The following is a 13,369-nucleotide window of genomic DNA, read 5'->3' as shown; positions in this document are numbered from 1 at the left end:
TGAATCAGAAGCATCGAGGTCTTATTCCACAATTACCGCCGTCTAATCTTTCTAACCTCACATGTTACAGCCCCGGATGTTATCGATTAGACGTGTCGTGAGATATTCCGATCGGGAATTGTTCCTCCTGATATCGTGATAAAAGAATTTAGAAAAAAACGACGAATATTTACGAATGTTTTATCCATGAGATCCTCATGAAAGTCGACCACATCCGTCAATGGGTTATCATACTCGAGATATAACAGTAGTACTTATAGCGATTGACCTATTATCGGTCAACATGCTCGTTAGCAGGTAGAATCGGTACAATAGCATTAGGCAGGATCGACAAGTAGTTCGCGATCGTTGCTCGAACGAGAGAAAGCGACGAAAACGACGCAGCGAGACCGCTCGATTGTCTGCTCTCCTGCTCCTTTGCCTGCCTGCTTGGCCATTGCAACAACATTCCTTTGTTAGAAACCAATTCCTTAGCCAATAAGGCCCGTCTGTGTGTGTGTGTGTGTGTGTGTGTGTGTGACTCATAACGCCACTGCCGAGTGACTCAGGCAGTGGGATCGCCAGCAATGTCCTGGCGGAAAGAGAGAGAGAGAGAGAGAGAAAGAGAGAGAGAGAGAGAGAAAGAGAGAGAGGACGTGGCATCCGAACCTGCAGCTGCATATAAGCGGCGCTGTCCACTAAATTCTCAGAACGGCCGTTTTCTACGATACTATAAATCGGGTATGCACCGGCAGAACCGGAATTTTTTGCCAACGTGCAAGACACATTCCGAGAAGGATGCCGGACACAGAGTTAGGCTCTCTGCTTTAATTCCATCAATTCGACGCCAATATGGGGTCCATATTGGGCTACCTTGGGTTCTCTTAGGGAAACACAAAAAAATAAAAATGTAGGAAAATCTGCGGACGATAGCGGTCGAAAATCTGTCAGAGTGCCGTAAAGGACTCAAAAGGGACTCAGAAGAGGCTGCGGCGGCTCGCTGAGGGAATGACGTTTGTAGAAGACAACGATCACTGAAACTGAAATATAGACTCGGGCAAGCTATCGAAGAATGCGTTCTCACGCTCTCGTATCGCGCGCGCGCGCGCGCGTATCGATACGTCGTCGTCGTGTGATATCATCGAAAGGAAAGTCCACGATGTAGCCTCGCTCGAGCTGCGCCACGCGACACCTGCACACACAACAGAGACACAGACACACGCTCGCTCGCCTTCCCTCCCGACAACTCAAATATTTCCGGTTCACCTTGCAACCGATCGCTCCGCGCGATCAAGCCGCTCGAATGAACGGACGCCGCAGCTGGCAGCGAAGGAACAGATTTTTTTGTCCCGTACTCATCTCCCGCAATCAGGATGGCGCTTTATCGCGCCGGCCGATCCATCGTCGATTCTACGTCGTCTGTGACGAGTGGCGACGACGGGGAGACGCGCGCGTCTTGCCTGGGGAATACGTTGCTTTCTCAATCACGGCTCGTCGTCGCTCGATTTTCGGCTTCGTCCTGCCCACATCGGTACATCTCTCTATCCTATGGTTGAGAAGTGACGTGCGCTTCCGTAAAAAATATCACTTTATTTACGATTAATCGATGAGCCGTTACTATACGAAGGACAAAATGACGATGATTAGCTCTCACAACGTAAATGCTACATTGTTGACGGTACTCATAGGTGGGTGTCCTATCGATTTATACCGCCAAAGACGACCGGGTTTTGTTTCTCACGTCGTGCGTTTAACGCGTGTAGTACATTACAATCATTTCTCTTTTTCTTTCACACACACATACACGCACACATACACACACACACACACACTCTCTCTCTCTCTTTAATATTTTGTTCAATCTTACCACAAGCATTTCGTCTGTACACTAACACTCCATGAAAAGCAGTTTCTTAAACTCGTACGTAAATTATCTGTACACTTAAACGTAGATTTAGCGTAACGCTTTGTAGACGTAATAACTATCCTCGTATTCATTTATAAACAAACGAACTTTGTTGTAATTATCCATTGCGAACAGTATTGCAGTAACACAGCAAAGTGCTATTTTACGTACGTTTATCATATATATTGTACAATTATTAGAATGTACTTAAAATATACACGTACTAGAAATGGACTTTATATGTGCAAACATGGAAAAATTTGTATAAACCTCTAAAATTTCCTACACAAAAAATTGTAATTGCTGTAATTACTTCACGTGTATCGATACGAGTCGCGAGAACATTTTTTTTTTGCTATAATACTATGGTAAATACAAATTAGAAATTAATTACAGATGCATTTAAAAGGCTGAGTGAACTGATAAGTAATATAATCGTCGTTCAATTTAAAAACGCTAGCATAAGTTGCAAAACAACAACAGATATCATTGTCAACCTTTATACATTAAAATCTTCATTTTTAAGTGTAACTTGCGCACACAAGTGTTCAAGTATGCATAGGCGATAGATTTGTATTCTCTTCAAAATAATGGACATCATAGTACAATGTAGATGTTAAAAGTCACTTTAATTCTCACAAATGTGCTTTCCACGTGTATTATTCGTTGATCGAACAAGAAACCAAGGTCATAAATTCAATGTACTCAGTTCATGGTGAAACAAACGTTATCAATTTTTTTACGCTGAGTAAATTATAACGCCGAGATATTATAACGTCGAGAATGTAAAAAAAAGTGTTATGAAATTTCCGCTGATTAACAAATTATTTCACACACAAGCAAAATAGGTCAGTACAATCTAGTTAATTTATAAATAAAGTGGTCAGCACTCGTACATTTCGTTTTCATGACTTTCATATCTTTATTGTTTATAGTATGTCTGCAAGGTATACGTTTTCTTTCTCCGTATAAAATTGCTCGCACAATAATTCGTTGGTTGAAATATAAAAGGAAAAATATAAGTTTTTGAAAATGCTCGTTATACACGTACAAATATTTGTCCATATCTAATAATAGATATTGTACAAATTGATAATCGTGCGTCGACGATTATTAACATGCAAATTAAAGCACAAATGTGTATATCAAAATGCACGAAAGAGACGATAAAAATGAGTATATAAACAAATGTGAGATTTCCTTTGGTTTTGTATAATTACTCGCAAAAATCATGCATGTCCAAGTGCGAGATGTAGCGTATCGATATATACTTTGCAAACATCACTATAGATAGCAATAAAAGAGAATTTTGCAATTTCTCTCTCTCTTTCTCTCTCTCTCTCTCTCTCTCTCTCTCTCTCTCTCTCTCTCTCACTTTCGCTCTTCTGATGTATTTCTACAGCGTCAACTCATCGTGTTACATTTTGCCGTATCGAAATTTTTACTCACCGACGACGACGTAAACAAAGTATGATGGAAGATCTTTGTAATTTATTTTTACTTTAAGGAGAATTTAATAAAGCAAATATATCACACACGCATCAGCGGGACGCATCAGCGATACAGACGTGCGAAATTTCGCAGAGCGTTAGTGACAGATTTCGGTGATTCTGCGCTATATATCGGAAAAGAAGAGATAAGAGAACGTGAATTAGTCGAGTACCACTGAATTTTGCATTGGCATACATACATATTGTATTATGTGATATTTACCTCGTAATTGTATTGTGAAATTCGAGTAACTGTTCAGGCGTGGCTGTAGGAGACCCACTCGCATTCTGCGACGGCATTGTTTTGATAGCTTCCTCCAGCCATTTTGACGTGAGCTGAGAAGAGACGAAATGGCAAAATTTGTACACGAGAAAGCGAAAGACCCTATGAACTGTAGAGTGGAGCACACGGACTTTTACCTCTCTGTCATGTTGGATAATTTCTATAATAACATCTGCTACATCAGATAACATATATGACGGCAACGAAAACACCGAAGCGTGCAGCAGCTTTACGACAAACGTTTGACCCTTCTCCTGTAATATACTTTGTACCATTTGTCGCCGCCTCGTGTAATCCGGACGATCCTTAAAAAAAAAAAAAAAACATGTCAAAAGTGTAAGACAATTTGCTTATCTGCTGGCGCAAATTGCACATTGCCAGAGAAATTTTATCACAATTTGCAAATTCAACCGCTAGAAAATTACCTTGTGACTGCGACCGCTGTTCAAGAAATCGTAAAAGAATTTCATTACTGAACTGTTAGCATCTCTATGGTCCAAACTGCAAGCCATTATCGCGCAATCTACAACGCTCGCGATAACGGGAGATTGTAACAGAGGAACAGGTGCTCTTTGAAGAAATCTACGAATTGTACGAGAAGAGATGAAACGTCACGAGAGTTGGCTGAGGAAACATTAGCGAATGAACAATTATCGTTAACAATCGATCGTTATTGTACTGTACCTGGCGCACAATCTAAATAAATCGTCTACCGTGTCCGGATGATTCTTCAAACCATTTTCTTCCTCGAGAAGAGCAAAAGTAGGGCCAATGAGAGCTTGTAACATATTCAACAGATTCCACACGCACATTGCGTCTTTGGCGAATTCGTCCACTAATATAGACCCAAGGTACAAAAAGCAACTATGTTGATTTAACGTGTACAATGGTACGATCTGCACAGAGGGATACGACGAATTGCAGTATGCATCGAGTCAAAACAGCGATAAGAGATTAATTGTCATTAATCCGATAGAAACAAGTACCTCTTTTATGATCGGTTCGAGCAAATGGGCAGATCGTGGACCAACGCAACGTATCGCAAAACGTATACAACGACAACATCTTTCCATAATTCGTACATCCCCTTGATATGTCGTACACACATTGGACAGTATCGGCCACATCTATGATCGCATGAATATCAAATGATAATGATAAACGCAAGTAACTTCATCATGACGTTAGTAAGTCTTATATAAAAAAGTTACTTTCTCTCTCCCCCTCTCCTATTAAATACTCACTTCAGTGACGATGCCTTCACAAGGGTGAGGCTTATTGGGGTCCTCTATTCCAGGCTTAGTATGTTTAAATATAGTGGCTAATCTATCCAGCCATATCACAGGATCAGTCTTTCTTCCTCTCTCAATTGGAATTCTATTAGATGAGAGTGTCCATAAGGAAGACGCATGGAAACCGCACAATTGCCTCATTGCTCGGGTGATTTCTTCCTCTGGTAATCTTACCATAACCGTAGACACCCCTGTCGCGATATGATCGGACGTGTTGTATGTTGTATTATAAAATGAGGAGATACGACAAGAGATATCGGTATATAAACAATAAATTCAACGATTACATCTTGCATGCGAGTTATATGGCTGTGAAATACCTTTCAATAGGCCAAGAGCTGCATCGTTATTAATAGCAAAGCTATCCAAAGAACAAGCTATTTGAAGAAGTCCAGAGAAATGTGATGCCATGTGTAATGGGCAAGCTGTACATATATTTAATAGAGCACTCGAGGCGGCATTTCCTAAATCTTTTTGATTTAAACACGCTAAGAGGAAATTCAACACTGGTTCTGAAATAATGGATTAGGTTAGAGTGCTGTAGAGAGAAAGTGGATCGACCAAATCGACGTCGAATGTTCGCATTCTTACCCAAGGATCGCGGATGACTATCTATCCATTCGCATAGTTCGCCTAACAGAAGAATACTGGTATGCCGTACAGCTATGTGAGTGTTTTCTGGTAAGTTGAGTATAGCTTCCACTACTTTTGGGACCACATCGTTTTCTTCCCTGCCGCGCAAAGACGAAACACCCGCAGTTTGTTAAAAATCTTCTTCGCTACTTTTGACCGCGATGAATGCGAGAGGAACATAAGAACGTACGGTAAAATATTCTTAGCCACAGCTTGCATGATAAAGAGCGCAGCTTCTGTCGAATCCCAGGTAGGTGTGTGTACAGGCTGACCCTGTGGACCAGGTCCACCAGTCAACGACGAGAACATCTGTCGGAAGCAATGACTACTTCCAACTATGAATACTACGTCTTTGATGAGATCTGACACGCGAAATCGAAATTCTGCAAATTCTTCTCCTCCTACACCTTCTTCCACGAGACCCAACTGGTGATTGACAAATAATTCTGGTAATTACCGTTCTGCCGTGCGGCCACCGGCTAAGAACTAATGCGAGATATTTATCTCAATAAAAATGTTATATCAAATACTAACGTGGTCCGGCTCCATCTGGCAATGCCTGCAGAGAGCACCGATAAGCCTCTCGATATGTGGCCGAAATATAGCATTGAGATCATCGCAGTTTTTGTGATACAAAAGTTCGGACAGTCGATACCACAAATTGAACGTTATCTGTCCAATCTTGAAACAGAGATGCAAAGTGATCGATATGCATTCACTTGTATGCAATCAACAGTACAGTACCTACCTCATAGTCATGGTGACCAACACACGTTAGAACAACATCTAAAATTTTGATGCCGTAATGTTGCTTCCCTCCCTCGCTACCTGTCACTATGGTGTCCAGAAAAGTCTCAGCTAATTCCGTAAATATTCGACAGTAATGTAGAGTTCTGCAATGTATTTTTACGCTTACGATTAGACCTCCTCGTGCTGCTGCTCGAACATGCCTGAGCAATCCGAGGGAAGCTTACTTCTCCAAGTCCTCGTGCGCGACGGACAAATGATACGGTTGTTCCAAGTCCATTACACTTGTGAAGAGACACGATTGTAACTGCTGTAACTGCACGCTCGGCTGGTTTTCGCTGTCGCGATTTGTATTATTATCTGTATATAGCGCCTGTAGAATCACGCAAATGCAGTCGGTAGCTGCTTCGTGCAGTTGCGAGCCTTCCGTATGATTGTAAAGTACCTTTAAAGAACATATCCAATGAGGAAAGAAAGGCAAGAGAAGGATGGCTCTCCCTATTGAAAATCTACTCGAAAGACTGACCTGAAGTGTATAAAGGACAACATCACTTGAGGGTACAGCTTCTAACGGTATCGCATGGACCGTGATCCAACTGGTGAAACACCGCAGGGTCGTTACTCGGATTTGTATATTTTCTCCACCGTTCTTTAGACACATTTTCTGTAATTACACTATATATGAAATATTATATAACCAATGCTGATATAAATGAACATGCATATATTATTGTATATATTAGCAAATTATTACATATATATGTACATATATATATATATATATATATATATATATAATATCATACATACCAAAAATTCTGTCAAGATATCTGCACTTGCTTTAAGTTCCAACAATATATGTTGCCTATGATTAGCTCCTAATCTACAAGAAACAAGATGATCTTGATTTTTGTCAACTCCTGTTACCTCCTCTCCTTTCCTTCTGACATTGAATAAAGGATATGCAATACCTAAGTGATCTGGAATTTACTTCCTCTGGAAGTACCGTCAGTATCTCAAGCAATGGCCACAGATAAGTAGTGCTTCCTCCAAACCTGTTAATTAAATCCACTACTGGTTTTTGCCATGAAGACATTTGTAGAGCCAGATCTGCTAATGCTAAGCATAACTATAAATATGAAAATAAGACAATTAGTAAAAATTAAACAGAATCATTTGTAACAAAATCATATTAAAAGATATTAAAGTAAGAATATATATAGAAACCTGTGTGACAATAGCAAAATTAGTATTTTCATTAATTTGCAATATATGGTCCATCAATGAATCCCTCAATGAAGCGTGAGCCTCCAGAGGTAATTCATGAAAAGAAAGTTGGATTTTGGTACGCATAGTTTGCGCAGCAAAATAACAAGACTGCATGTCCCGTTTTTGATGGAGCATTTCATCAGCTATCTTCCATGCGTATACCTGCAAGCATACAGATGCAATAAATTTGTGAGTGATTTTAATTAAATGCTTAATCTCTTGCATTGATATTAAACTAGAGAATGTTTGGAACAAATTTGTTTTACTTGAATTGACAGTTGGAGGGAGAGATGGAAAATAGATGAAGTGTCGTTTGCTGTAAAAAAAGTGCTGTACTATTGTTTGATATTCTACGGATTTAATAACTGGAAAAGAAGGAAAGTCAGTCAGATGCACCGTCAACAAAATGCACGCGTGTTCGCCGAGTTATTATCTCAACGTAGGTTGAGGTAGCCTAACCTAACCATGAATATAAGACGTGTGATTGACACCTCTGACTTACGAAAACGATACAGTCCAGGAGACTCCAGGAGACAGGAGAGAATTAAGAAAGTTCTACTTGATTTAACGCATCGATGTAAAATCGACAATACCGATTTCGCGTTTAATATGATTCGTTCGCATCGCATCATAGCGACAAATAAGCAGCGATAACTCCTCTTAAGGTTAAGAGCATCTAACATACCGCTGATTCTCGATGCTGATAACATAAACGCACCGAGAGAGAGAGAGAGAGAGAGAGAGAGAGAGAGAGAGAGAGAGAGAGAGAGACACACACACACCACACACATACACACACACACACACATACACACACACACGCTTATATTCGATGTGATAACGCGAGTAACCGCGCTATCACACGAAACGCGGTGAGACCCGTTCACAGATGAAAACGACCACGTGAACTCACCGATTGTTGCAACTCCCCTAACCATACTGACGCTTTCATTGACTCGGTTGGATTTGTATTATTATATAAAGAGTACACGGCCTGGTAAGTGGCCTCCAGGGTCGGCGGCGACTCCATCCTTCAAAAACTTCCGGCGTTCCACGAAATCTCCATACAGCCGATCCCGACTGCGACAAACGATTGTAGTTGTACGTTCACTGCGACTGATCCAAGTCAAAGCAGCTTTACAAGCAATACTCCACTGTTCTCCACAGTACCCTATTCCGAATCGCGAGTCTAACCTCTAAGGACAACGGACAGTACAGTAACGAACGACAATGCTCCTAACGGATAGCACGGTGGCTCATTAGGAAGAGTTCACATTGCATTGCAAAGATATCAAATGTGGATTCTGCTTAAGGATCCGCAGAAGCCAAGAGTAAATTCCAAGAGTTGATTTGGAATGTTCGAAAAAAATTTTCTTATTTCCGAAATTCGGGCGAAATGTCATTTTCTTTGGCTCGACGGATACTATCTAATATAATTCTACTAAAACTTCCCAAAAAAACGCCTGATCTAGAATTTGCGTAATTTCATGGACTCGTAAAATGAGATCAAATCTAAATCTCAAGTTTTTTGTGAATTCTTAAAATTGCATTCGGTACTTTGTTCAGATGAAGAAAATGACTTTGCCCGAATTTTTCTGTCCACCAGAAATGTTCGAAAAAAAAAAAAGTTTCCTTATTTTCAAATACCTTGCGCATTTTAATGAAACGAATGCAACCAAATTGACGCAATATAATAATAAATTTGATTCAGGTCCCAAACAAATTTAATCTTTTAGCCAAGACTCAAATCATAATTCATCGATTTCTAAATCTTCAACCGAGACTTAAACCACAACATTTACCGGCTTCTATAAAGTGCAACCGCGACTCAAATCACAATTTACCAGCCTTCATAAAAGTTCCGTACCGTTTAGCGATATTCTTAACAGTTATGCAGTTATTAATTACAGAATTCTAACGAGTAAGTGCGCGCCGGAACGAATGATTGGAGAAGCGTCGCAGCCGTTCGGGTCTCACAGCGTGGCCTAGGCTGCGTTCCGATATTCACTGCCAGTACTGAAAATCTATAATATATGTGACATAAAGTATATATTGTCAATACTGGCAGTAAATATCGGAACGCAGCCCTAGTCGATTGAGCAACTGCTAGCGGTTTGCGTCGAGCGACGTGATAAAATATGAATAGCGGCGTGTTATCTTCCCCTTGCCGTGCACCGGCAATACTTGCTAGCTGTATTATCTTGAGGGTACTAACTAAAGCAGTCGGTATTATCATCGCTCTTCAATTACCTGCGGGCTCTTTGGGCCCCTCTCGTAAAGTCATTCTACAATACGTGCCCTAAATTGTAAGCCGTAAGAATTGGCGAATCACAGTCGATTATTACCAAAATAATCGGCTATAATTGGTCAGTTCTTACGGCTTACAACTTACGACACGTATTGTAGAATGACCTTTAGCTGATACTGACAATTTATCCAGGGCTGTCAGTCTTTATATTACCTCGTCGGTCGCACAGGACTGCAGCTTAAGGAGTCCTCCAAGTTGATACACAGTTTCTACTCTACATACCCGACATGCAGTGAGGCAAAATATCTGTCATCAGTAGCTGAAGTAGAACTGTATACTGAAAGAGGCACTCTGTGAACGTGTGGCAGACAGAGACAAAAGCTGCGTTCCGATATTCATTGCCAGCACTGAAATTTTATAGTATACGTGACACAAACTATGTATTTTCTGTACTGGCAGTGAATTTCGGAACGCAGCTAAATTCTGTAGATGTGTATATCTTTGTCGTAAGTCAGATTCAAAAGTGTATGATCGTCGTTCAAAGGATAAGTCCCGGCGAATTAATGAAGTTATATATATATATATATATAATATTAAAAATGTTATATCGCACAAGATGCAGTAGTATTTAAAATGTAATTTTAAATTTTCTTCATACTCACATGATAATCCTCGAATGATTGAAACAAAACATGTTTGTCTTTTTGGATCAGCCTGTATCTCCATGCTTGTGCGCATGTGTCGACCCATTAGAAAGAGATAGGTATCCCCAGATCACACATCTGTCTCTGCCAAGTTTTTCGCTTATCGGTCTTATAGAGGCAGTGCCTGTTCCAGTATAATTTCAGTGCAAGTTGACGGTTTGTCAAACTGAAACCGAAGAACTGTGCTGCATGATGAGTGACTATAAAATACCGATAATTGAACCGACTATAGATTATACAAAGGTGTCGACAGTGAGATTCTAATAACGTTCGCTTCGTTATCATTTCTCGTGCATGCTGTCGGCAGCGGCCGAAAACGACGATGTCGTCCATTATAATGCTCTCATGATAACGATACGAAATACAGAAGAGAGCAGACCTGAAATGATTTGTATTCTAGGTACCGCCGATCAATCAAAAGCGAACAGTCTCTTTTATAAATCACTTTATTACCCATACTGTTACGTTTCTGAATAAGTTTGCCCTGTCTTGTGAGGAAAGACTGTATGAGTTTGAAAACAAGTTGCAAAAGTTAGAAGCGTCTTTAGAGGTACTAGAGTCGCGGGTATGTGAATATTTTTTAGTATACGAGTATGTGTGTGTGTGTGTGTGTGAGAAATTGCAGCGAAACAAAATCCACTGCGCACACAAATAAATTATCTTTCACGGAGTTGAAATCTTTTTCAAATGTCTCACTTTGCTTCTTTGCTTAGCTATCCTCTATACCTGGTTTAGAACAAGAATATCATAAACAATTGGATAATGTTAATGAGAATAACACGAGTAAGTCGGAGGAGGTAGAAATACACAAAGCAAATGAAATTGATAATAGTGAGATAGAATCTAAAGATGAAGAGAAAGACAAACATACCACAAATAAAGATCCCCGTTATGAGAAATATTTTAAAATGATTCATTTTGGTGTACCAAAGCAAGCAGTAAAATTAAAGATGGAGCAAGAAGGACTGGACGCATCTATACTGGAGTGAGATAATTTTTCATACAGATTATTGTATTTGAGACAGTTGGTAATTATTTGTACTTGAAATTAAATGCCAATATTAAATGTATACCGATACCTATGCACATGTAAATATTCACCACAGAATTTAACAAATATCCTCTTTCTTGTTATAAAGTATAATTTTAGTTTGACAAGAAACAATTGTTACACTTGCACAATCTTGACACTTGGTTTCTCAATGATGTACAAACATATCAAAATAATTTTCCTATTTTTTTTCCTTTATCCTATTAGCAATCCACAACAGATAGTTTCTATGCAACAGCCATCAGATAACAGTGAGAATCAAGATGAATAGAAGTTATTAAATAAAAAAATTAATAGGTATACAAATCCTTGTAGATTTATTTTATTTGTTGTTAAATACAGAAGAAAGAACACGTCAATCCTAAAATTGAATCATTTGTCCCTGAAATCAAAAGTTTTATCCTTAATCTCTCTCTAAAAAGATATTTAATTCTTATCTATATATCGCTTAGAATGTGTTTGTACTCACCTTCCTCTTTTTGTCGCCTCCTAACTCAAAATGTTTGCATCTTTTTAGTGGTATTTGTTTCCTGTACTTGCATTCGGTGCACTCCATTCTGAGTACAATCTTTTTTGTAGTTTTCGCCTATAATGATATAATGAAACGTGTCAAAATAGGAAAAAATATTTATCACTAAAGATACATAATTGTTATCAATATCATTAATATTGACTATAAACTGTTGTAAACATTTAATTATTTATAAATATTCTTATAAATAATTCAACCTACGTAAGTATTGGTATAACTATAATTTATAAATTTGCACAGCAGCAACATATTATCAAAGTTATAACAACTGTACGATACTGTATATTAAACAATAAACATAATACTAAACTGCAATTTATCTAAAGATATTTCATGATGATACAAGTATACGCATGTCACAAACCTTCTTCCTGAAAATAGGTTTCGTTTGACCGCCAAATCCCTGTTGTTTACGGTCATAACGTCTTCTACCTTGCGACGCTCGTCTTTCTTTGCTTTTCTTATACTGCGTCACTTTATGGTTCTTGTGCACTTTGCATTTTTTGCAAAAAGTACGTCTTTGTTTCGGCACATTAACCTGTGAGAATCAACGAAGGCTGTTTAGAAAATGTTGAAAATGGCCACTTCGTTGCTCATCGTCGATGTGAGTTGTCCTCAAGTTTCACATTATTTATCGATAATTTATCAAACTCGATCAAATGTACGCGATGTTGCAGAGCGATAGACCAAAACACGTATCTTCCACGGTCGTCCTTGCCTACTAGGTTATGTCGCCGAGAATAACATAGAAAGTTAATTCTCGCAAGTACAGAAAATATTAACAAGGAATTCTGACGGATATTATTCAAGCATAAAAAACGATCTCGCGATGCAACAGACGTAACGATCGCCAAAATATACGCGGATCAGAGACAGTCACAAAAATCACATCTCAACTTACCATGTTGCCTGTTTCGTCAGAACCGTACGAGAGAGAACAGTACGTAGTGTCGACAGTTCACAGGATATAATGACGGCGTGGCGCGGCGCGCGTGCAGCGCGCCTGCGCGTTGCAGCGCGCGTGCGTGCAATGCGTTCGCCATGCAACAAATTCCGAAACCTGAATAAAATTTTTTCGATGTACACTTGTAAATATTAATAGGACGACATACATTTCAATATTTCGCGAAATTGATTGCACGTAAAAAGCAAAGTGAGAGAGGGACGTCTACGATACGCCGGATATCCGGTTCGGAGCAGCGCGAAACTGCGATTGCGTTTACACGCACGCCATT

The 13,369-nt window shown here is 39.4% G+C and overlaps 3 protein-coding genes across 5 annotated transcripts; 1 reads left to right on the top strand and 2 right to left on the bottom strand.

Annotated features, from left to right (window-relative positions):
- Nucleotides 1-1,549: 1,549 nt before the first annotated feature.
- Nucleotides 1,550-8,844, bottom strand: Tnpo-SR (transportin 3). 3 transcript variants are annotated; one of them, XM_011148123.3, is made up of 18 exons: nt 8,513-8,844; nt 7,558-7,761; nt 7,302-7,459; nt 7,141-7,213; nt 6,857-6,994; nt 6,558-6,775; nt 6,332-6,476; nt 6,118-6,264; nt 5,774-6,009; nt 5,542-5,681; nt 5,271-5,462; nt 4,903-5,141; nt 4,645-4,785; nt 4,343-4,554; nt 4,084-4,240; nt 3,796-3,963; nt 3,599-3,711; nt 1,550-3,500 (listed from the first exon to the last, which is right to left on the bottom strand). In XM_011148123.3, the coding sequence occupies exons 1-18, from the start codon at nt 8,627-8,629 to the stop codon at nt 3,440-3,442; spliced, it is 2,859 nt and encodes a 952-aa protein (XP_011146425.1). In that variant the 5' UTR covers nt 8,630-8,844; the 3' UTR covers nt 1,550-3,439. The 3 variants fall into 3 exon arrangements, with proteins under 3 accessions (XP_011146425.1, XP_025154927.1, XP_025154928.1); XM_025299142.1 differs by lacking the exon at nt 8,513-8,844 and adding an exon at nt 8,102-8,291; XM_025299143.1 differs by lacking the exons at nt 7,302-7,459; nt 7,558-7,761; nt 8,513-8,844 and having other exon boundaries at nt 6,857-7,005.
- A 1,716-nt stretch (nt 8,845-10,560) lies between these two features.
- CCDC53 (Coiled-coil domain containing 53) lies at nt 10,561-11,960 on the top strand. Its single transcript, XM_025299144.1, has 4 exons — nt 10,561-10,794; nt 10,952-11,116; nt 11,265-11,536; nt 11,810-11,960. The coding sequence occupies exons 1-4, from the start codon at nt 10,741-10,743 to the stop codon at nt 11,871-11,873; spliced, it is 555 nt and encodes a 184-aa protein (XP_025154929.1). The 5' UTR covers nt 10,561-10,740; the 3' UTR covers nt 11,874-11,960.
- On the bottom strand, nt 11,909-13,120 carry RpL36A (ribosomal protein L36A). The gene is made up of 4 exons (XM_011148164.3): nt 13,036-13,120; nt 12,499-12,672; nt 12,072-12,188; nt 11,909-11,984 (listed from the first exon to the last, which is right to left on the bottom strand). The coding sequence occupies exons 1-4, from the start codon at nt 13,036-13,038 to the stop codon at nt 11,964-11,966; spliced, it is 315 nt and encodes a 104-aa protein (XP_011146466.1). The 5' UTR covers nt 13,039-13,120; the 3' UTR covers nt 11,909-11,963.
- Between the last annotated feature and the right edge of the window lie 249 nt (nt 13,121-13,369).

Source organism: Harpegnathos saltator, unplaced genomic scaffold (assembly GCF_003227715.2).
Source record: "Harpegnathos saltator strain DR-91 unplaced genomic scaffold, Hsal_v8.6 scaffold252, whole genome shotgun sequence".
NCBI classification, from domain to species: Eukaryota; Metazoa; Arthropoda; class Insecta; order Hymenoptera; family Formicidae; genus Harpegnathos; species Harpegnathos saltator.
Note: the sequence above shows the minus strand (reverse complement) of the source record. Positions and strands in the feature narration are given on the sequence as shown.